This window comes from Anas platyrhynchos, chromosome Z (genome assembly GCF_047663525.1).
Source record: "Anas platyrhynchos isolate ZD024472 breed Pekin duck chromosome Z, IASCAAS_PekinDuck_T2T, whole genome shotgun sequence".
NCBI classification, from domain to species: domain Eukaryota; kingdom Metazoa; phylum Chordata; class Aves; order Anseriformes; family Anatidae; genus Anas; species Anas platyrhynchos.
The window spans coordinates 20196167-20220811 of record NC_092621.1 but is presented as its reverse complement, the minus strand read 5'-3'; the positions used below and the strand labels follow the sequence as shown (position 1 = coordinate 20220811).

General features: G+C 37.3%; 1 protein-coding gene across 1 annotated transcript in view; it reads right to left on the bottom strand.

The window, feature by feature from the left end:
* Positions 1 to 24645, bottom strand: part of RAB3C (RAB3C, member RAS oncogene family) — a 141245-nt gene that overhangs the window by 61434 nt on the left and 55166 nt on the right. The window contains exon 3 of the mRNA XM_027446521.3: positions 14378 to 14496. Coding sequence (XP_027302322.1) covers positions 14378 to 14496 — 119 coding nt within the window. The remainder of the gene's footprint in view (positions 1 to 14377; positions 14497 to 24645) is intronic.

Below are 24645 nucleotides of genomic sequence, written 5' to 3'. Positions count from 1 at the left end.
AAACACAAAGTGTTGGTTTTCCAGGGGAGCCTTTCCATATCAATTGTCTTTTAATTGATATAACACCTTTTTACTTGCTGTGACCAAAGCACTGTAAGTATATATTTATAGTGCATGAGACAGGAGGTAATTTAAGATAAAATACATTGATTTATTCTTTTCCTTGGAGTAAGTTGCTCTTACAATGTGAACTCGTGGCAGAGGATGGCTGCTACAAGTAGAAGGAGTGAAGAGTTTATGAAAAGCCTCCCTGCTGTGAACACAAGGCAGCTACAGCTCTTATCTTGATTTTATGTGTGAAGTAAGTTTTAATCCCAATGGTGGCAAGAAAGAAAAAAAAAAAAGGAGGATGGAGTGAGGTCCTCCCTACTGTTCCTGGTAATTAGAGCTGATATGCACCTGCCTCTCTTCATTTTCCTCAGTGTTTCCAGGAGCCATGCACAAGCCTTCTGACTCCCTCCCCACAACTCCTCTGAAACCATAGTTCACCCTCTCTTGTTGAGGCAGCAATGTATAGATGAGACATCTATCGTGTGATCACTGAGCTGCTGCCTGACCCCTTCTGCTTACTGCTTACAAGGAACTTCCTGAAATCACAGGCTGTGTGTGCTGGGTTTTGTCACCCTATCCACACGGAGAACTGCAATTATTTTGCAGGAGTAGTTTGCATTTGAAGTGCATACTGCATGAACTAAGCACTGCATGGTGATACCTAAGGTCAGCTGGAGCAAATTAACAAAGTATTGGGAGCAGTGTTATTCCAGAGTCTTGCTGTAGTGGCTCAGCTGTCTTGAATTTTTCTGTGGAACATTGTGTTATACAGCAAATGCAGCTGCAATGCACTCTGCTGAGACAGTCCTAAGTTCTTTGTCAGCCAGCATAGAGTAAGAATTACAGCAGGAGGATGCTGTCTCTCCTTTGGTCCCCCTGGGGAGTTTTATAAGCATCTTGTGACCTCCAAGGCTCACTGTTTTCACTGCCAGTTCTGCATGAGTATCTCATGATGCCTGGAGAAATTAGATATTGTAGAAGTATGTTTTCCTCTAAAGCCTACCTACTAAACACATGAAACCTTGACTCAAATAGAAGATGGGCTTTTCTGTCCTGGTTATCCTACAAAAAGAGAAATGCTACAATGACTTTCACATTTTGAGAAGGAGTGAGCACTGGATTATTACAGAATGCCTGTAATTCAGGTTAAGAATTCATTTTCCATATTTTTAACCTTATCTTTTAACTTTATCTTCATAAACCTAGAAATTCAGAAGGGTTAAATTGTCTCTAACATGCATATGATAAAAACAATGGAAATTCATCCTTCAGTCTTTTGCTTTGGATTTATTTTATTTTATTTTATTTTATTTTATTTTATTTTATTTTATTTTATTTTATTTTATTTATTTTATTTTATTTTATTTTATTGTTTTTTTGCAACAGAGTTAGGTTTTGATGCTGTTACAAGTCTGTTAGATTTGTACCAGGCATATCCAGAATATATGTGTGTACTTAGAAGGTGCAATATACAGTTCTTCAAGTATCCTGTAATTTGCTCTGCCTGCCAGCTGGAATCTATCACTACAATAGCTTTAAGACCTGTTTTAAGTCACGGTTCATGACTTTCTTGAAGCTGAAATTTCCAGAAATTGTATTTAATTTGTTCATGACTTGATGTTCTTTGCATGGATTTGGCAGTGGCTCAAACAAGAAATAGGACTGACAAAATGACACTACTTTTTTTTTTTTTTTTTTTTTTAATTAAAGCATTCATTATTAAGCATACACTATATATTTCTTGGTTTAATGGTCAGAGTCTTGCAATATTCTGATTACAGACACTCCAAAGGTTTCTTCAGTTGCAGGATAGAACTTAATACTATGAGGTTATGCTTAAAAAATAACTACTACTACTGGATTACATTGCTATGTTACTTTGCAGTTTGAGTCTAGATATAAGAACATTGATGTCACTTGTCCTGCTAGATTGGTGGGCTAAATTCCAATAAAACTTGTTGTACTCTCCCACATACAGCCTGTATCTCACATAGCTATCATCCTTTTAAAATTACCAATACTTGACAATTTAAACAAGCTGTGTTGAAGTCAGACAGAGAGGAGCTAGCAGAAGAAAGAAAGTGACCTGAGGGGTAGCAGAGGTGAGGGAGGTAATAAGTGAGAAGGTACTCCATCAAAAATCTGTCAAAATACTCACATAGCTATACAGTGCTCTGCTGCTGACTCATATTTTGTTGGGTTTGTTGGCTTTTGAAACAACTTCCAGGCTGCATGAGCAAAACTGCAGCCTTTGGTACTATTGACACTATCCCAATCCAAAGAAGATAGCTGCAAATCTGAAGTTCCCAACAGGAAAGGCTTTTTCAGTGAATCTCAGTGTTTGAGTTTGATCCAGGGGCCACAATATCTGTCCAAAGCTACAAATAACTAGACTAGAGTATGGAGGAAAGTAAATTTTATGTCACTTGAACTGAGAGTGGCAACAGTTTAGGTATATTACTGAGCTGCTGATAAAACTCATAGTTGTTGGCTGGCAGCAAAGCTTTCATTTGGGAATGCTGAGCGACAGGATGACTTTGTCAACATGCGTGGTTACAGGGAGATAAAAAGAGTGTATTAGTTACTGTTCAGCCAACAAAAACTACCATTGCCACAAGGCTTTGTGACATTTATTGCTGACAATGAGAAGTTTGTGAGTGGATGATAACATACCAGATTTTATTTTATTTGCTACTGGCTGTGACTGTCTATAAAATGAAGAGAAAGACCAGAGTGAATATTGGAATCAGTATTTCATATACTTCCCATGGCATATGGTTGTATTACCATGCTTAAGTTTGTTTATCTTCTTAATAAACTCCAGCAGATCAACATTGGCTTCTCAAAGGCATTTTCCACTCTAACTTTTTGGAAAATGGAAGTGTATCATCTTGTCCAGGAAAAAAATAGACAAAACAACATATTTCATTAAGAGTATCATAGAACAGTTTAATTAATGAATATTAGTTAAGCATAGCAGCATTTAGATGTTAATCTCATCTTCTGTTTTGTTTTCGTCTATGCTAGTGTAACTGCCTGTGACCGTACGTGAATACAAGCAGGATCAGGATCGGGAGCAGAATGGAAGACACTTTATGTAGCAACAGTTCTCTGACTAGCTGAGTATCTATATTGCCCTATCAGTCATGCAATGAAACTCCATTGTGAAATTTCTGGTCCAACAAAGCAAGTTTATTTTCAGACTGTCACATCTGCACTATTATTATTAATTATTGATGTTCAGTTCAGTTACCAGCTGAGAGATAGCAGACTACAAAATAGGTATGTTCTGCTGCTTGCTGTGTGTTCATAAATAACAATGGGCAGACGCTCATAAGCTAGAGGATAATTCTGCCACATGTGCTCCTGGGAATTAAAACTGAATAAAACTGAAGTATTAGGATTGTTAAGGCAGACCTATCTTATTGCCAGATGTGGCATAGTTTGTCAGGTTTTCTCAAATAAAATATTTTGGTGTTTCAAATCAGAACTTCCATGTTTTCCTTCCATGTTTTCCTTTTTCTGCCCTGGTCAGGCCTCACTTGGAGTACTGTGTCCAGTTCTGGGCTCCCCAGTACAAAAAAGACAGGGATCTCCTGGAAAGAGTCCAGCGGAGAGCCACGAAGATGATACGGGACCTGAAGCATCTTCTTTATGAGGAAAGGCTGAGAGACCTGGGTCTGTTCAGCCTGGAGAGAAGAAGATTGAGAGGGAATTTCATCAATGTGTATAAATACAGACAGAGGGATTTGGCCAACCTCTTTTCACTGGTTTGCGGGGACAGGACAATGGTCACAAGATAGAGGACAGGAAGTTCCACACCAACATGCGAAAGAACTTCTTCACGGTGAGGGTGATGGAGCATAGGGTCAGGCTGCCCAGGGAGATTGTGGTGTCTCCTTTTCTGGAGGTATTTAAGGTCCATCTGGATGCCTCCCTGGGCAGCCTGCTTTAAGGAACCTGCTTTGGCAGGGGGGTTGGATCCAATGATCTTTTGAGGTCCCTTCCAACCCCTTCAATTCTATAATTCTGTGACTCCTGAGAGAGGAAAAATGGCCTATGGAAGGAGCAATGTAGCTGGTACTGCCCAGAGCTGGTAAGAGGAGATGAAATTCAACCCCAAAACTGCAGCCCATATCTGCATGAGCTAGGGCTGCTGAAGAGGTGCAGCCACAGTGATGATATATCTGCCAGTCTGCAGCTGGTGCTAACAGACAGGCTGCACTGCATGATGCTCCCATCTAGCCTGCTCGCCTTGCAGTGAGTATTGTCCAGTTATAGCCAATGGTGGTCCTAATCAACTACCATGTGAGCCAAAAGTGAAAAAAAAAATTAACAGGCAAATATGTAAGCCACTCACTAAGCCAGGCAGGTCCAGTGGAAGTGTCTTCATCCTGCTGGTGAATTCCTGAAGCATAATACTGACATCAGCTGCACTCTGATCAGCCACCAGCAAACAAGCAGATCTGGGTGAATGATTGCTATCATGTCTTTGTGACTACGCTGCCCCATCTCAGATTTGAGGGGAAAAAAAGACACTTGGAACAGCCTGAGAAAATTCTGTCCAGATGATATTTGTTCCCTTTTGTTTTTAGACTCTCCGTTGTCATCATTAATACAACTTGATGCAGCTCAGCAGAGCTGAGCAAACACTCTCATATTGGGTAGAAGCCTGGTATCTAAAAAGAGGATCACACTTCTGTAGTGAAGAAAGTTCAGGTGGATAGAGAACCTTCTGTAGAAGTGCTTTGTCTCACAGCAAAATGAATGAGAGGAGTGGCCTGTAGGACCAAGAAACAAGTATGGATGAGCCCCACAGTGTGTTTTCTCTATGGCTGAAGAACAGAAAAATAGAAAAAAGGAAAAATACCATGAAAAGTTAACAGCTGTCTTTTCTGATTAGCTGCTACAATGCAAGAATAATTTTTTTTTTTTTTTTTACAGTAAACCTATTGAAAACATTATATGATGAGGTTTGAACTTTTAAATCAAAGGTTTACTGTTTTCAAGACAAAAACAGTTGGATAAGGATTTGCATAAATTTCCATGTGTAATATTTGCATATTTAGATTCAGGGTTTAGCAGAAATAAAATTATAAAAAAAAATTATCTTCCTCAAAGCAATGTTGTCCATCTACTGTGCTGCTTAAACCTAACATCAGATATGTTATCAGGAAGAGCCTTAAAACAACAGGCACATATTTTTTTTCATCACTTAGAGCTGCTTACCAGGGAAACCTAAAGCCATGCATTTGGCAATACCAGTGACAATAAATCATTATACATTACTTTCTTGCACACCCAAAACTTCAAGCAACAAATACAGATTTTAGACACTGAATGTTTTTAGACACTGAATGTTTTTGTTGGTCTGTATGAGTGTTAAGGATGATATGCTGAAAATTATAGAAAGCTGTAATTAAAAATAGAAAACAAGTGATTTACAACATTTTCCTTTCTTCAAAGTTTCCTTTTATTTTAGGAAGAATCAGTTGCAGTATATGCTGCTCCTCAAATCTCTAGGAATATGCTGCATGCTTTACTTTGAAATGTGGTGTTATTCTTTTTTTGAATGTACTGGAAGAAACACTGTAGCAGTGTTTGGAGTATGTCTGCCAAACTGGAAAGTATGTAGGTGGTTTAAGCTGGCACCAGTTTAGCATGTGTGATCTAAATTATGTTTCATGACAAACTTTTAAGGGAAAAAAATAAGATATCCTCTCACAGAACTAAGTTTTCTATATGCAATGTGCAACATCAGGAATTCAGTACCAAATGATTCATGAAAAGCTGACGAGCAAACTGACATGGAATGCAGAATATTGTTTAAATATTTTAAAGCACATTTTTTTCACCAAGTATTACTCTTTTTATAAATGTCTTGATATGATTTTTACTGATTTGCTATTCTTGTTTTAGAAGCACATCTAATTTGTCATTGGACTTAATTCCTCTTACTGAAATAAGTGAAAAGTAAAATAAAGTGAGTGTAAAGTTTATGAAGACCAAAGAATTGTAGTTTAATGTTCTGTGTAACAAAGTTGTAGTGGGTTTGCGTGGCAAGGTTTTGGTAGCAGGGGGGCCACTGAAGTAGCTTCTGCAAGGAGAATCCAGAAGCTGCCCTATGTTGGATAAGGGCCCAGCCACTGGCCAGAGCTGGGCCAATAAGCATCTCTGTTTGCACCTATGTGACAGCAGATTTAAGGAAGGGGGAAAGAAAATACTGCTGGGGAACAGCAGCTGGGAGAGAGAGAGGAGTGAGAAGCAGCCCTGCAGCCACCAGGTCATTGCAGGAGGAAGGCAGGAGGTGCTGCAGGCAGGCAGCAGCAGTTCCCCTGCGGGCTGTGCAGGGAGAGGCCCCTGGTGGAGCAGGCTGTCCCCCTGCAGCCCATGGGTCCCCCATGGAGCAGATCTCCACGCTGCAGCCCCCCCATGGGTGGAGGAGCCCCCGGTGGAGCAGGTGGATGTGGCCTGGAGGAGGCTGCGGCCCATGGAGAGCCCCCGCAGGAGCAGGCCCCAGGCCAGAGCTGCAGCCCATGGAGAGGAGCCCACACAGGAGCAGGGGGTCTGGGGGGAGCTGCCCCCACCCGTGGGGGACCCGTGCTGGAGCAGTTTGCTCCTGGGGGATGGATGGACCCTGTGGGACAGAGCCCTGTGGGAGCGGATCTTTAAGAGCTGCTGCCTGTGGGCAGCCCCCGCAGGCTCGCTTCGGGAAGGACGGCATCCATGGGAGGGAACACACAGGGAGCAGGGGCAGAGAGGGACCAAGAAGGAGCGGAGGAGATGAAGCATCAGTGACTGACCGCAGTCCCCATTCTCCATTCCCCTGCGCTGCTCAGGGGGAGAAGGTGGAAGAAGGTGGATGGAGGGAAGGCATTTCTGGTTTCTTTCATTCGTTTCCCACTTCTCTAGCTTGTTAATAAGCAATAAATCTTACTATCTCCATACTCTGAGCCTGTTTTACCCATTATGATAATTGTTGAGTGATCTCCCCGTCCTTATCTCAATGCTTGAGCCCTTTGTACCATATTTTCTTCCCTTTCCCCTTTGAGTAGTGGGAGTGAGAGAGGCCATGGTGGAACTCAGCTGCCCACCTGGGTAAAACCATTGCAGATGTCCATTTCCAAGAGTGAATATTAAAAGGCAAAAGTGGAAATTTCATTTCTTTGTTTTTTATATTTAAGTCGGTAAAGAATACGAGTCCCCTTTTTGTTCAGAGGGAAGACAAATGAAAATATACACCAAACTGTGATTCATTCTTAAATTTCATCCTGTTCTTTTCACACAATACATTTATGCAATAATAGCATTTCATTTGTTTTAAATAGGAGAGTGACATGAAACTATCCACCAATGCACAACTTCATGCATCTCCTTGGCTGAAAACTCTACATCAAATAACTAGAGAATTTGCTTAAATGGCTTTGTCCATCCCTAAGCTAATATATGTAATATCAGATTCCTCCATCAGAATACTTCTTCAGCTGTCTCTAACCTGCACTGCTGTCTGGAGGTTGCTGTTGGCTGCATGTCAGTCTCTCAGTTTGTGTGTGGATTGCTGGTGGACACGATGTAGCTTGGGTCTAGACAGAACCCCATGGGACAGAGATACCAAGGACACGCATGGGGAATGGCACACACGGCTTTTCTCAGCGCTCTTTGCAGCAGGACTGCACAAATTGTGCTGCACATCAGGTCATGTTTTGTCAAAGAGGGATAGAGGTTACATTTGCCCAGAAGCGCTTTCCAGATTTGTTCCCTGATATACAGCAAATAATGGATTTTTTTTCTAAATGATAGAACTAAGTTCAATATTGAGAGGTAAAAGAAAAATAGCCTGTCTGTAGATCAAGCATGTGTTGAGCATGAATACTAGACTGAAAGTTGAGAGGTGGCAGCAAAAACACTGAACCTTTTAGAACATATGCCCTTTAGAAGTGCATGTAGCAGTGCTGACATTAACTTAATGGGCTAATTTGCTTTGAGGAATTTTCATATTCACCCATTAACATGCTAATGTATTTTCCAATTTTTTTTTTTTCTCTGAATGACAATTCAAAAAATGCCATCATGTCCCTTATTAGAAGAGAAACATGTAACAGAACACTGAAATAAACAATTTCTAGCACACTGTAGCTATACCTGCTAACTTGCAGTTTACTCAGGGTGCTAAAAAGAAACAAAAAGCTAATATTTTGAAGAAACTGTATTTTATTTTATTTATTTATTTTTTTTTTCATGGCACTGTCCAGAATGACGATTATTATTGGCATTCCAGTAAATTCAGCTGCCTAATGCCATGGTGAAGTGAAAGAGTTAAAGCCTTAACTCTGAATATTATCTTGTATAGAAGCATAATCACTCTTTAAGGCTGTGCTTTCAAACTACTTCAAATTTTACTTTGAAGATTTTAATTCAAGCCATGTGTACTACAGGAAAAAAAAAAAAAGAGAGAGAGAGGGGAAAAAACCAAACAAACAAACAAACAACACCACAGTTTCTGGTAATGGCTTAGCTCCTAACATTGCACAGATCTGCTCTGGTTTTACTTGATGACTACTGTTTCATTTCTATTGTCTTTCCCCAGAACCAATTCCCAATAACTATCTCTGATGTATTATGGGTACAGATGAGTGACACATGATTAGAATTTATTCTGTTGGCTCTAATTTGAAATTCACTAAATTTTCACATTGTTCCAGGCATATTGATTAGCACTAAATTCTGCAACAATTTCATATCAAAATACACATGTAAGCACAGTATAACAAAATTACTAAATCAGAAATTGTCTGCTGTGTGCTAAGCCTCTGTCTCCTTCATATAATAGACAGAATATATACCTCCTGACAGCTGATTCCTTCCTGAAGGTGATGAGCTTGAACTAACAGAAGATGTAGAGCTGTTTAATCACACAGGAGAAAAAAAGCAAGAGAAAAAGAGAGATGAGAAGCATCTTCAATGGAAGACTCTCTGAACTTCTTAAGACATGTAATAGCACTCCTTTCCAAATGGGACATTAAAAATTATCTGTCCAAAGCCCTTAAGTTCCTTCAGCTTTGTGTGTCTCCTGAGGAGACATTTTGGGATCTGACATTCCAGAAATGCAGTATTCTCAAATTTTGGTTGCCTGCACAAAGAAGCCCTCCACAGCATCCTTTCAGCAGTCACCATACCATGATAGATATTGCCAAACTCTTTGAGCTGGGACAACTTTTTCAGGTTCAGAGTACTGACTTAAAGTGAGTGTACACCATTGCATGCAGTGTCCCTGTCTAGCCTTTGGATTGTGCAAAGTTTCACAGCATCCAGCTGGATTTCAACCTAGAACTTCAGGTTTTATATCATGGCTTACATTCTTGCTGTTTCTAAACTAGAAATATTCTGGTTATAAATAAATCTCCAAACCCAAATCACTCAGTAAAAGGGTAGAAAGATTGCACATATAACAACAGTTTTAAGTTCAACTCAGGAACACTTATTTTCCTGGCACTTCTATGGAACTCAACATACTGATTTGAAAGCATTTGCAAAAATAGCACAATGCCTTCACCTTCTCCTTTCTGTCATAAGGAGCCACTGTAATAAGGCTATCAACTTCTGTGGAGAGAACCACTAAGAGGAAAGGTGTCATAAAAGCCCCTAGCCAAATGTAATAATGAAAAAGGCTAAAAATGTAAATGCTACAGGTGACAGAATAAAAGAAGAATGAATGCAAGCACTGTGACATTATAACTGAACTCCTAAAACAAATATGCATTGAAGTGGCATGGAGACACTCTTAACATTTACTTATTTCCTATTCAGATTTAAAAAGTAAGTTTATTAAAGAATATCAGATTTCATTAGACTAGTTCCTTGAAATATGTGGATGTTATCTAAAGAATTCAGCTAAATGGCATGTTTTGGTTCTTGTCTGTTACTTATGTGGGCTCTTTAGGCCTCAGCTGAGCAGAAAAATGATGCTGTCCAAGTGGTTCCTATTTACAGGAAAAAAAATCTGCTCCCAGAGTCTGTGAATCATTTCACAGATTTTGCAATGCAAGAAAGCACATCCGAGTACACACCTTGCACTTGCAGTATTAGCTGCACTTCTGGAGGAAAGGCCTCCTGCAAAAGGCAGCTTCAAAATCTGGGCAGAGCCCCATAGGATGTCTACTGAGTCAAAGCATGTTTACTTTGCTGTTTCTGCTAGCAGCCAGATTTTCAGCATGCACCTTCTCTCACTGAATAAAATCAGAAAATGTCAGTCCTTGGGAACTTCTGAAAATCTGTATCTACATGCAGAGAGTACTGTTCAGTGCTGTGACTACTGCTGCTGTCGTTTTCTTTGGAGGGAACACATGCAGAGAGTTGGCACGGCTTCCTAGGCAGCAGTACTGGCTTGTTCACGCTGGTCATGAACACAGGTTGTTCACCTAACCTGCTACAAGTGATAGAAGCTCCATGAAACAAACTAACTTCCCCTGCCTTAGTCAAACAAGTATTTTTAATAATGATCCTTCCTATCTCATGAAGGCAAACTGTCTTTCCTCATTTTGTCTAGACCTATAATTATTATTTTTTTGTTTATTTGTTTTTTGAATTTCAATACTGTAAATAATACGTTCCATCTCTTCTCCATCATGGAAAAAGGTTACACAGGGACTGAGTGTTGATGTATGAGCCACTCCAAATATTTCACAAAGAAAAATTAAATAACAAAAAATCCCGTTAGCTGCACAATTCAAATACAAGTTGCTTTGGAAATCAAGTGCAAGAAAGTATTTTGCCTCTTTATTTTTTTCATTTCATTCTAGTTCTCTCTAAAAATTGAAAATGTATGATTAAAATAATGTTAGTTTAGAGAACAATACCAGTAAATGCACTGCAGAGACAAAAGTAGGTGACTGGTTCTTCTTCAGGAGAGCTAGCTAGAAGACAAGCAATACTCTCTAAAATCAATATAAAGAAATAAATTAGTCACTGAAATGGATTAAATCTGATTAGGGATCTCTCAATAGAGACATGGAAAAGGGTTGTAATCATTAAATTGGGGCATAGCTAGTGGGGTGTTGCATGAATTTTCTTGGAGAAATACTCTTTTCTCATGCCAAAAAATCTACTTAGGTTACAACTTTTGTTTATCTGTCATCTGTAATCTTTAAGGTTTTTCATTTTACTTAGTGAAGGTGAGATACAAATGTTTCCTGAAGTATCTGCAGTATGGTTAGGAAAATTATTGGACTCTCAAGTCTTTCAGCCAAGCTCTAAGACAAAACACTTTCTCAGTCTCACACACTGGTAGAAAAATATTTGCCTGATAACTGTTGCATATATTGGCATTAATAGGTTTCAATAAAAATACAAACATTGATTTTTTTTTCTATGTAAAGTGTCAATGATCTGATTAGATATATTCTTTCTCACAGCTAAACAAATTGATGCTGACCTAAGCATGGGATATTTGGAAATATGACAACCCATCTGTTGTTACAAAACAGAGATGTCAGCCATATTTCAGATTGAACACATTTATTTTTTTTTTCAACATGAGTACAAAAGCTTGAACAAACTGATTTTAAGGAATCATGAACTCCTTTATTCAGATCTAAGAGGCACCTGGAAATTCGTTGTCCTAAATGTAATGTCATTTCTAGATGAAGACCTAAAGCTGATGGATTTTGAGCTTGGATTTGGCCCATTGTGCACATATATAAAATGGTACCACTGCCATCAGAGGCACGTTTATCACAGGGAAAAAGCCTTTTAAGCCCCAGAGAGGTTTTAAAGCTCCCACTCATTCTCTGTCCTTGTATCTTTCACAAATGCAGACAAATGTGCACAGTCACGTTTTGTCCCCTGCAGCATTGGTAACTGTGAGTTTTCTTTAACTTCTCTTTCATTCAGAAGCAAGCTGTAGTTCTCTGATTGTTATCAAAACTGGAGTATGGGTTAATACAATCAATTATCGACTGTGAGATGGGAGGAATAAAACAGAGAGGAAGAACAGTAGGGCAGCAACTGGGATCATGAAATTAGAAATGAAAATAAAAGCAAATCTATGTCTCATCCTGACAAGTGAGGCACTCTGCCTGTCTGTCATCCTTTTCATCATGCAGATGACTCCTCAGTAGCTCTAGGCATATAATCATGCAATCCCCTGTCCACCAAATTTCTACAGCAGCTGCCAACTGTTCATAAAGCTTCTAGTTAAAAATTATGGAAAATCATATTTCACAAACCTAAAAGCTCCATAACTTTTAAATATTTTCTTGTTTCATTTTACAGTGAGTTTTGCTTTAATTTGTATGAAGCCTAGTTATTTTTCACTGGGAAAGAAGGAGTGGCAATGACAATAGATTTAGGAGGCTGGAAAACAAACAGGTGGGGAAATTAATAACAAGTACTCATATTTACAGTTGCTATAAGGAAACCTTTGTATCAGAGGAAGCTAGATAATACATGGCATACCATATGGTTTGCCTAGAGAGGAGGCAATGAGATTTGCAGATTACAGCTGGTCACCAACAGCCATTATCACACAGATAACCCAGTGCTTGAATGGAATTGGCCCATTGACAAAGGATAGCAGAACCAAACCAAGAAAAAGCTTCAGCTGGCAGGCCCAGGAAGCAGTGGTGCTGGCTGGCACACATGCAGGATCAGAGGTTGAGGGTGGGTTCCTTTGTTCCTTGGTTTTGCTAAACTTCCACAGCAGCACCTACAAATTACAGCTGCTGACTATTAGGTAGAAGAATCTGTTTCATGCTGTTGAGCAGAGCAGTACTTGCAAATGTATAACATCAAGCCCTCAGCATGATACCTTCAGCTTGTACAAAAGGGGTAGAATATCCCCTATGCATAACAAGTTACAGTGAACAAACCTGTCTTCCACTTTGAGTGTCATGCAGAGTCTCCTCTCAGATAAATTCGTATATCCAAAAGCTAGTCATATGGTCTATACTAGTCATATAAGTTTATCGATTCTCTAGTAAATAGAAATTGCTTCATAAAAGCAATTCAGCATAGAGTTGTATGGACAGCAATGAGAAGGTAGGACAGTCTGGAGTTGTCCATTTCCATTGGATGAATGACTACCTCCATAGTGTTCAGACTAGACATGTTAGGCAACACAAGATTTTATTTCTTGTACAGCGAAGGTTCTTGTCAAGCTAAGGTTCTCAGTTCTTATTTTCCGAGTGCTGAATGGCCAGATTCATCATACCCAGATGAAGAAAATATACAGGTGTAGAGAGAGATGCTGCTCCATGGGCTCAGTAGTACTTTCTCCCACAATAATAAGTAGAAAAGTGTGAAAGAAAGAACGTTTTTTATCAGAGAGTCTGTGGCTAGGCAACAATTCCCATTAGAAACAGGCATCATAACATCATTACCTTTTAATTCAAATGTAAAATGTGTTTTTGACCTTGCATGTCCTGAAAATTGTATATATTGTAATATTTTGTAATATTGTAATTTTTATTGTAATATTGTAATATTTTTAATTGTAATATTTTATACTCTTATACAATAAAGCACATATTAAAAGAACAAAAAGTGACAAAGAAATATACTGAACAATCATGCAAACTCTGAATGAAATACTCTCTCAAACATGATTTTCCCATGGTAACAATGCGCAAGAAAGCACACAGAACACATGTGACAAATGCAATTCATATCACCCAGAGCACTGCTAGGAGGCCCTCAGATCTGAAAATAACTCTTAAAGGATAAGAGGAGACAGCTGAGAGTAGCTCTAGTTTTCCTTTTTGGTCAGCTTTACTTTAAAAAAGCCTTAAATTGTTTGGATCCTGGTTGATCCATACCTAATTAAAATGACATGCTGAGACAAATTCACAAAATATATGGTAATACAGGTACCATCCATTTTAGACTCTATTAACTCTGATGAACTTTTCTCATCATTTTTACACTTAAGCCATATGAATGAAAATGTAATGTCCAACCAGCTAAGTTTAAAAACAACATTAAAAAAAATAAATCAAATGACAACCCCCACACAGAATCCCATTTCTTTCTGTGAACTATGGAAACATTTTCTGGTATCTTATGAATTATTCTCTGTTAGCATGTTGCTGTTTTTAGTGGTATAAATACATCAACTGACATCACAGAAAACACAATGGTTGCTAAGAATCAGAAGGACCACATTTTAAAGCATTCACTGTCTTTCCACAAGAACAAAAATCCTACCTTTGGGTATTGGAATGCTTGGACATATCTGGAAATAACTATTCCAAAATAATTCAAACTATCACAACAGGTAAGTGATACCAAACATTCTCTTTGATATCTAATATGAGATCCAAGTTTTACTTACCAATCCTGCACAGCATTGAAAGACTCTTCATTCGTGATGTCATACATTAAAATGAAGCCCATTGCACCCCGGTAGTAAGCTGTGGTAATTGTTCTGTATCTCTCCTGACCTGCTGTGTCCTAAAACAGTAATAGAGAAACTTTTTACATACTGCAGACAAATTGAAATATGCATTATTAAAAAAAAAAAAAAAAAAGAAAACTACAACGATGTCATTGTACAATTCTGCAATCCCCCTCATAAAACTAACCAACATGGAGAAAATTGAGGATAACAGGAAAAAGAATTCTGCTTCAGATCAAAATAGGAGGAGAATATCCATTTTGCAATGAGGTGAGAAGAAGAAAGGTATGGCACTGTGTCAGGTACTGTACCAGAAGTATAGTACCTGACAACTGAATTTTCAAAAACCTGAATTTTGGGTGAGAACCTTGTCTTCTGCTTCTGCCTTGGACATTCCCATTTTCACAGAGGTGAGAGGTTAAGTCTCATGCTCTGGAAAAAAGCTGTGACAAGACAGCATCATTAAGACCTTCACCATAAGATCAGTATGATTTCTGATGTCTGGGATGCCTGGCTAAAAAGGCAACGTCTACTTGCTCCATTCTTGTGGTTTTAAGCCATTGGTGCTCATGCCAACTTTAGCACAAGTATGGATTTGTGCTGACAAAATAAACATTGACATACTGTTCTTTTAAAATAAGGATGATAGCTGACCAAATAAATAAATAAATAAATAAATAAAGTCTGATAGCAGTCCCTTGCCACAAACCAGTTTTCTCTCTCATTCTCTGTATCTCGTCTTCCTATCTGTAAAGCCGTGAATTTAAGTTTTCCATTTTCCTACTCCTTGCTTTTCTTATTTCCATTAGGGACCATTAAGACAGGGACTAACTGTTACTACTACATTTAGATGCAACATGTAGCATAGCCACCTATCTGTACTAAGATTATGAGACACCATCAATAACTAAATTAAAAGTATCCTGTTGCAAAATGCTTATTTATCATTTTTAACCATAAACATTAAGAGCTTTAGATGAAGCATACATAGCATTTCAGTTTAATCCTGTAACTCTAATAAATCAACTGAACATCTTTAGTTTTAATGGACTTTGAATCATAAATTCATTATTTCAGATTTTTTGAGTAGATAAGAACTAGTTTAACATATAATAAGAACAAATTTATTTAAATTGTCTTCCTTCTGAGAGAGAAAGTTAATCTGTGGTAGACAATGTTTTATTTGGATTGTTTTCTGAAATGGTTTCTGTTTTAGTAGTATTTAGTATGGAGAAGAAAAAAATAGTATGAAGACGAATAGTAGAAAGAAAATAGCAGAAAGAAAATAGAAGAAAGAAAATAAAAAGAAGAAAGGAAATAGTAGAATAAAAAATAATAGTATGAAGAAGAAAAAAAAGATTGAAAAGGCAACCTTACATTTCATTCATCCTTAAATTAGTAAAGGAAAAAAGTAGATTCTACATACATCAGAAACTACTTACAGAAAAAGAAATATTCTTTTTTTTTTTTTTTTTTTTTCCTTTAATTTATGGAGACCAAACAAAGTTTTACTTAGAGTATATGGATTCAGTTCATTCTGGATTACTGTTGCTACTGCCTTCAGTGCTCCAAGACTGAAAGTTTTATGGAAGTTAAACCCTAATAGGTCTCATGAGACGTGCTGCCATTCTGTCTGCAAAAGGCCAGATGACCCTAAACTTTTTCTGTTTATACTCTGAGCTGGCCAAGCCTTTTTCACCTGTGGTCTGAAGGCAGGATAGCTGCATTAACATAACTGTTCGCAATTTTTCTGATGGTATTACTAAGGTGTTAAGACTCTTGCACTAAGCCTGTGTGTATTCTAATACTTGGAGATCGTTTCTTTCTCAGTAGGTTATACTCTGTAAATAAAAGAAAAGTACCATTGAAATGTCAAGTAAAATCATTATTAGCAGAAGAATTATCACTTCTCATTACCTAAAACCTTGTCTTTGTATTTTTTTAATGGAGTAAGTTTTACTCTCACATGTTTTGCCAGCTTCATTTATTTGATTTGATACTAGGGAAAAGAGCTGGGAGAGACAGAAGGAAAACACAGCCTGTAGCAAGCACACGGCTTTACTGTACAGAACAGATATGATTTACAAACAACTTTTGGCAGTGTCTATCTGCTTGTTTGTCAGTCAGAGGCATGTGTGGTTGGAAATATGACTGTATGACAAGCTGAAATCCACCATTATTGAAGCAAATTTTATTTTGCTGTGGGGATATCCACTGAAGCCTGTCCGCATGTAAGGGTGAACAGCTCCAGCAGCTGAGCCATAAGCCGGTGAGGCTGCTTATCCCAAGACACATACCACTTTCTATAGAGTCTTAGGAGATTTTGTATAGACGTAGTTGTTCTTGATTACAGAGAGTAAAAATGAGTGTAAAGGAAGACAAATCAAGATGAAAATTTCTTAAATAATTTTGCACAGAGGGAAACCAATCTGCAGATGAGAACATTAGCATGGACTGACTTTGGGAGAGGAAATGCTGGACCTAAGCATTTGGTTAAACTTCATTAAGGAAGGAACTAGGTATTTGGGGTTGTTCTTAACACAGGTACCTGTAGCTAATGCTTTTATAAAGAAAAAGGTTTTCTTATATGGTATTTCAGCATACAGCATAGAAAGATGACCATGAACAGGGTAGAGATTATTAGGTTCACATATTGAACGCTCCTGTTGGCAATATTAACAATTCACCTGCTATAAAGAATTGAATAAAATTGTTTCTGGCTGAATGTACAAATCACGTGCTGGAACGTTTATGATTGTGTAAGAAATGAAATGAATATTAGCAATAAATTTTATCAAAAGTTTTGTGTTTCATACATTCATAAGCATGCTTGTATTCTGACTAGAATATATTCTCAAACACCCTAAAGAAGGCTCCTTTTATAGTACTGCTAAGGTACAAAAATATCATGTCTGAAAATACAGCACACTGGAAACATCAAATAGTTAAATATTATATTTGATTACAATGATTTAATGTATTTGAAACAAATAATACAATGATATTAATGGCTTTTCCCTCTGTGAGCTTTCATTCGTATGGAAGAACTGAGCAGAAAATATTTTTCATATTTCATTGTGTTTATATCTGTAACTCACTGAGATACTGGTATGTAGTTGAAGAAAGCCTTTTCCACTTCATATCTGGGTACTGATTGCTATTTTACCTTATTTATTTTTTATTTGTTTGTTTGTTTGTTTGTTTGTTTTTCCCAAGACCATGGAATTTATCTGATGACCATCTTTTTGCATTTATATTCTGAAATATAAAAAGTCTGCATTTTGCACTTTTATTTATTTCTAAGCAAACTAAATAAAATAAGCCTGAGGAAGAATAAAATTTGACCTATTACTAAATGACATTTTAACCAATGCAGTTCATTTCCATCTTCGATGAGCAGAAAATAAGACATAAATCATCTTGGGTGCCTGTTCATTCATGTAAATAATATCTGATAAGGACAGGTCTGATAAGGTTCATTAAGGAAGTAGAGTAGACAAGCAGAAGGGAATGAATGACAGTGAGGGAATGACAATGATTTATGAAAAGTTTTATGCATGGGCGACAAAAAGAATTATTTTACAAATCTTAAAACAAAATAAAAGGGGTCTCAACAGCTGCAAGGAATTTTCAAATAATAATTAAAATAAAAAAATGTATTCATAAATTGTTTTTAATAAAGTTCCTGCAATTCCATTAGCTTCTGGTTAGGTGACAAACCAAAGGTCTGTTTAGTGACACAATCTTAGTGGTTTTTTTTAAAAAGACATCAGATCTTAAACATTAAATCACAGAAAGATGAAGCTTAATGGAAATAGCACTTTACAGCGTGCTAACAAACAAAACGTGGCCCTGCATGTTTGAAATACTTGCACAGTTTGGCTTTACGTACTCTGATGTTTCTGGTATGGGTTGAACTTTTTGTTGGTAGTGATTTTGTTGTGTTTATGTTACTCTTTCATTATTATTATTTCCACTTAAAATTGAAATAGAGTATTTACAATTTTTTTTATGCTCCAGATCCTGATATGTGCCCTCTTCCCCATGTCTGTTCCAGTTCTCCCTTCCCATTTATTAGAGGGGGAACACTCTCCTTGGCCTTTCTTTCCTGACCAATGTACCTATAGAATCCCTTCTGTAGCTACATAGTTCCAGATTACCTTGGCTGTTCACTTGAGTTAAACTTAAAACTGTTAAGCTGACAATATAACAAATACATCAGTTATTTTTACAGTAACCACATGAACAAGGCTTATATCATGTGCTTCTGCCCTGAAACTACCCTTGAATAACTGGGAAATTTCCTACAGATTCTAGTGCCATGCCATAGAAAGCTTTAGTGTATAGGGAATTCACCAGTTGCTCACAGAACTGCTCCCAGAAGAATGGAGAGTTATACAATAGCCATCTGAGTAACTAGAAACACTTAGTAACAGTGATATAGCTGGCACTAAAATAACCAGTACTGCACATGAAGTTAAGCATTGATGGGGTCAAGAAAGTCTCAAAACAGAAAACAAAAAAAGCCATAGTTCTGATAACGATCTTGAAAATAATAACCATTTAGGCTTGCAGTGCTTAGTTAGCTGAGCTAACTTGGCAGAGGTAAATCCCACCGTCAAGACCTACTAAGGCTGACTTCATCCAGACTCGGCCATGCTAGCACATATACTTTGATTATACCAATGATTGTGAGCAATGTATTTAAATCTGGCCCTTTCTGAATTCATTTGCTGAGTGTGTGCACTCCCTCTCTCCCTGGTGGAGTTAATCATCAGTAATGCACACAGTTTTGAAGGTGAAAGCAAACAGCACTTGGCAGCAAGAACTTTTAATGAGTCTGTCATTACAGAATTCAGTCTGCAAAACACTGATTTTGTAGCATACCTGAGTGACTCTATGCCTCTGCATTTCTGTCTTGTATGCTAAACATACAAATATCATTTTAGATCCATCTCACCACACTTTAAGTTTTACTCAAATCACAATGAAGCTTGTGCCAGAAAACTAGCAGCAGTGGAAGAGGATTTCTTGGACAGTGTCTATACCTCTGCTGCACATCCACAACATTTGTAGAGTGGCAAACAGAAAGATAAAATTAGAAATATGAATTGGGTGAATTCTCATTGTACAGGTCAATATTTTCTGTGAACTAACAAAAAATTGGCACAGCAACCAAGAACTGCAGCTCCTTTATGAATTTCATGTTTCTTTCCTGCCATTGCTTCCTAAAGGTATATTTACAAGCTCCATCAAAGAGATTGTATGTTTCTCTAATTTCTTCTATTGATAAATAAAAAAACTTGATGCAATAAGTGAATGAAAATACCCAGACAGAGCAAATGTGGGTCTATAGCCAACACAACTGAGAAGGGCATGAAGGGCAATGAAAGAGAGGAAAGATGCTGGAGGAAGAGGAGCAGGCTATCTTGGGGGCATCATTTCTCAACAGATCTTCCGAGAGGAAGTGTTAGGCATGCAGAAACACACACCTACAAACATTTACAACGAGGAATGGAAAACAGTTCAAAGCAGTTTCTTTAGCTAAGGTATGCACAGAAGACAGCACAATGTACTGCCAATTCAGCCTTTGATTATGTATCCATCTCCTGTCTGCATCTCTTTCCAGACTTCTAATGGTTTAGTTTTCCCTGGACTTATTTTCTTTTATATGTATACTGTAAGTATACTGTGTGTATGTATGTATACTATATGTATACTGTATGTGTATGTGCATGTGTTTGTATATTTATATATATATATATATATATATATATATATGTATTGAAAGCAAACATTTGTAACTTAAAAAGCCAGCTACTCAGTCTGCCAGTACACATCTGCTAGGGCTGTAGTCCCTATAACTCACACCGAAATCACAGTTGGCAGTTCATTCATATGGGAGGGATGCAGGAGCATGGCAGAGGCAGCTGGAAATAAGTGGGGCCAGAGCTGAGAGGAGAGGCATTATTCCAAATGGGCCAACAAAATGGGTCTAGGAGGGTTGTCCTGGCAGGCAGAAGGTGGGTCAGAGATTATCCTAGAGGAATAGTTTGGCTCCCAGACTGTCCAAGCCAGGGTTGTAAAAGTACTTTACTGCCCAATTTGCTTTCTCTCACAACATCCAAGCAGCTGGTGACTGTTGCAGAAGTTTATTTCTTTTTAAATTTCCTATTTTTCTTCTTTCCTGTTCTTTCTTGTCTCTCCTTCTCTATTTTTAAGACTTGCATAAAGCTTTTCACTCTCTGCAGTTCAGCTACCACTCCTTCCTAAAACATAATGCTTAGGAAGTCCCTGGCATTACTGCCTCTTTTCTAGCTCAGTGTAGCTTGACCTCAGCTACTATTTGTTCTGGAGTCAAGTTTTGAGCCCCTCTGACATTTTCACAGCATGTCTCGCTCTTTCTCTGCCATGAACTGCAGCTTTTTCCTTGTCCTGTTTTCACTTTGCGGCCTGTCACGTTCTAGGGGAAGTGATGATCATTTCTTCTGGTCCTTCTTCCCCATCTTTGAACACACTTTATAAAAAATCTGTCAGATCAGTGGGCCCTGGCTTCTCTTCAAGAGTAAAACAGATTAATTTGATTTAAGAATCATTTTCGATTTTAACCACATATTTTAAACTTGTTTCATGTTGGGGCTTAAGAAGTATTTTTTTCTTTCTGGAACTACTTGGGTTTAACTTTCAGGATATATTTTTCTTCTATCATAAACTTTAAAGTTCAGCTCCAAATATGTATGGCGGAACTCAAGAATTTACAAAATGTTATAATTCACACTTCATGTAATAATGAAGGCATGTTTTCTGAGGAAAATTAAAAGGCAAATTATATCAGAAACCAGCCTTTTTCTGATGAAAAATCAGTGGAACAGCTTTGTATTTATATTGTCATTTTAATTACATGTAAATCAGACTCTACAAATTTCCTCATATTTTTCAGAAAAAAAAAATAAGATAACAGAGAGCCATGCTGAAAAAAAAAAAAAAAAGACATACAAGAAAACCAGCAAAGCTTTGATAAGGATCTGTCTTTGACAGGCAGCTGGAAAATCATGTGATAGTGTTGTCATATTTGTTTTTTAGAGCTCCTGCTCCCAGAGTCCTGTGACAAGAACAATTTTTGTTTGTTTGCTTGTTTATTTAATCTTTGTGTGTAGTATAAAGATGTAGTCCTGTGCATAATGAAGTAGAGGCTTTTAATATGGACTGGAATTACTGTATTAAGAATAAATTTTTACTAAAACCGAAATCATTTAGGAATGCTGACACCTGGCACTGATTTCTAGCAAAGCTTGAAAGGCTCAACACAACTTGCTTTTTAGTGACAGGAACACATAAAAATTGTTGTATCTAGAATAATATTTCAAGAAACTGTAATCTTAGAAGCCTGACACTGAGACACTCTACCTACAGTCTTCAGACTCAGCAGTAAGTCTTCTTAGCCTCCAGGAGTGTACTTGCTTCCTCTGAAACTGCTCAGTGGTCATCATACAATGCAGTAAGGTTGCAGCAACTCAGTCCCAATGATGTGAGACTTATTCATATTAGTAAAATAAGAAGCAGAGCTATTTCATGCATAGATGAAGGAGAAACTAAATAGTCCTTGTCTCATTCTGCTTTAGTAACTTCTGTTTGGTATTTGTAACTTGACAGTGTTTCAGAACTGGCTCTTCAACACAAAAAGCTTAAAAATAATTTAAAAATAGGTGTGTTCCTGCCTTATGATGAATATGTTGTTCTTTTTTTTCTTTGTTGTTGTTTGTTTATTTATTTGTTTTACAGCTCTGTTAAAGCTTTTACAATTTTGCCTGATCACCAAACCATTTTTGAAAGGCATGTACCTTTCATTTAGCAGTGAAGAAAAAACAAAAAAACAAACAAACAAAAAACACTGGGCTAAAATATACAGTAAGGGAACTGGAGCCTAGCTGGCTGTTATCACACAAGCACACAAGCAGAGGAGAGCAATGTCCAGGTATATTGGAATTCTGCTGTACCTTCTGCCGCTTCCCATTTCTATACTTCAATTATATACTTATCTTTTGTGTTAACTACTTCTCTCTAGAATCTATTTGTAAAATAGGAGAAATAAGCTTTCACCTTACTGTCTTGTCATCTGTCCTATTCTGCATCTTAAAGACAGCTCTCCCTATTAATATTCTTTACTGATATTTAATTAACTTGCCCTTATTATTCAGGATGAGGTAGGCTCTATGGATAAAGTTTAACCAGCTATTTTGATAATAGCTCTATGTTAGTAGCTCATTGCACTGCACAAATTTACATAATACTGTCATCGTCTTACAATATTATGCAAATCTTAGTCTACTGGTTAGTTAACAGTACCTCTCAGCTATTGAGAGCTATGAACATAATTCTTTCCTCATGACAACACCAGGCTTAGCACATTTTTGTTCTGCAGGTTTTGTTTTTTTTTTTTTAGGAGCAGAGTTTTATAACTCTCAAAGATAAAAGTTTGAATTAGTGGTACAAAGGACATTCTTAAGCCATAAACCAAGCATGCTTGCCAGAAATTTTCTCTTCACCTCTGCTTTTCCCTGTGATAAACCCTTGTATTCAAATCTGTTCCCTCATTTGGAACAAATTGTAGGAAACTTGCCATTAAATATTAATAACCTTTCAAACTTTCCCAAGAGTAAAGGAATGTGTTTCTGTATGTTCACAAAACACATTGAAATGGTCAGCAAAATTACTCATGTTTTTTACATAAAAATTCTTTAAATCTCGTATACCCATAGAAAAGGAAAGAGGCATTCTGCAACACAGAACAAGTCTCATTCCACTCATTTTAAGCAAGAAACGAAAAGTGCAGTATTTCTGGAAGAGTTCGGCAATGGCTTAAATTCAATCCCATTCAGAACTTTCATGAAGACAGGTATAAGCCAAAACTTAGTGCTTTATAAAAATTGCAGAATAAAAATATTGAACTATGATGTGGCTTGTACTAAGCAGTTTTCTTTCTGCCTTGCCAAAATAATGTTGCTTTAGAGCTGTCTGGAAGATTCATAATGTAGTGAACTCTGTAGGTAACTTCTCTATCATCTCTTTCTATAGCAGTGGCAGTATACTGAGACTTAAAAAGAGCACCAGTGACTGACAGAGAATACTTGTCTTCTGGGCCAGACATCAAAGACACATGAAGACATTCATGTAGCTCTTGGTATATCAATTGTTAGGCAGATATTTTAAGATTTTAAGGCTTAGATTAAAAAAGAGCTATGTTTGCAGGACAGTCTTAATCAAACTCTCCTTTTGTCCACTCATTTTTATTTCCTTTGACCTCCAATGGTCTGTCATTACCAAACACTCCCTTAATATGTGACTGTGTTAGATATTTGAATTTGCCATCAACTTAGTTTTTTATTCTTTCCCCTTCCCTTTCCCCTTCCCCTTCCCCACCTCCTTTTTTCCTTCCCCTTCCTTTGGCTCCAAAACTTTTAGAATTTGAATGACTTCTCTAGTTTTTTCAAAGCTGATCTTTAGTTATCAACTTTTACAGGCTCTGGAAAAATTTTGCGTGGCTTTAAATTATCATAGTTTACTTGTGGAAATATTAAAAGGTCACATCCTCCTTATCAGAAAGATACCTCTGTCACCAATATGCTGCTACTACTATGTATCCCTAGGCAGGTCTTGTCTATTCATTTTGGAAATCTTTAAATTGTATTGAAGTCTCCAAGAAAAAAAAAAAAGTCTCATCAAAGCAAAATGTAATTCTCAGATAAGCCAGAAGCACTATTAAAATCTCTTCACCAAGGGAAAAAAAAAAATAAAAAAAAGGTTAAAGATACCAAATAGAAACAATATAATCTAGTACACATGGCTTGGTAGGGTGGTGGGTTTTTTATTGTGAGTGGTTGTTGTTGTTGTTGTTTGGTTGTTTGGTTCAGTTTGTTTTTTGTTTGTTTGTTCTATTGGATTGGTTGTTGTTTTTTGTTTTTAGTTTTTGAAAATACACTTTTTATGCTAAATGCCTCTGTGTTCTCTTGCTTGTCACTAAGCCATTAATACCCCGGCACCAAAGCTGTTGACATCAAAGGGTTATACACAGAACACTGTCCTAATGTCTTGGTATTTGATGAAAGAAACATAATTCAAGAGACCATAGGTGACTATAAAAAGGAAATACTTATTTATCCTGAAAACATCTCAGCATCTCAGCAGCTGACATAGTTTAAGACATA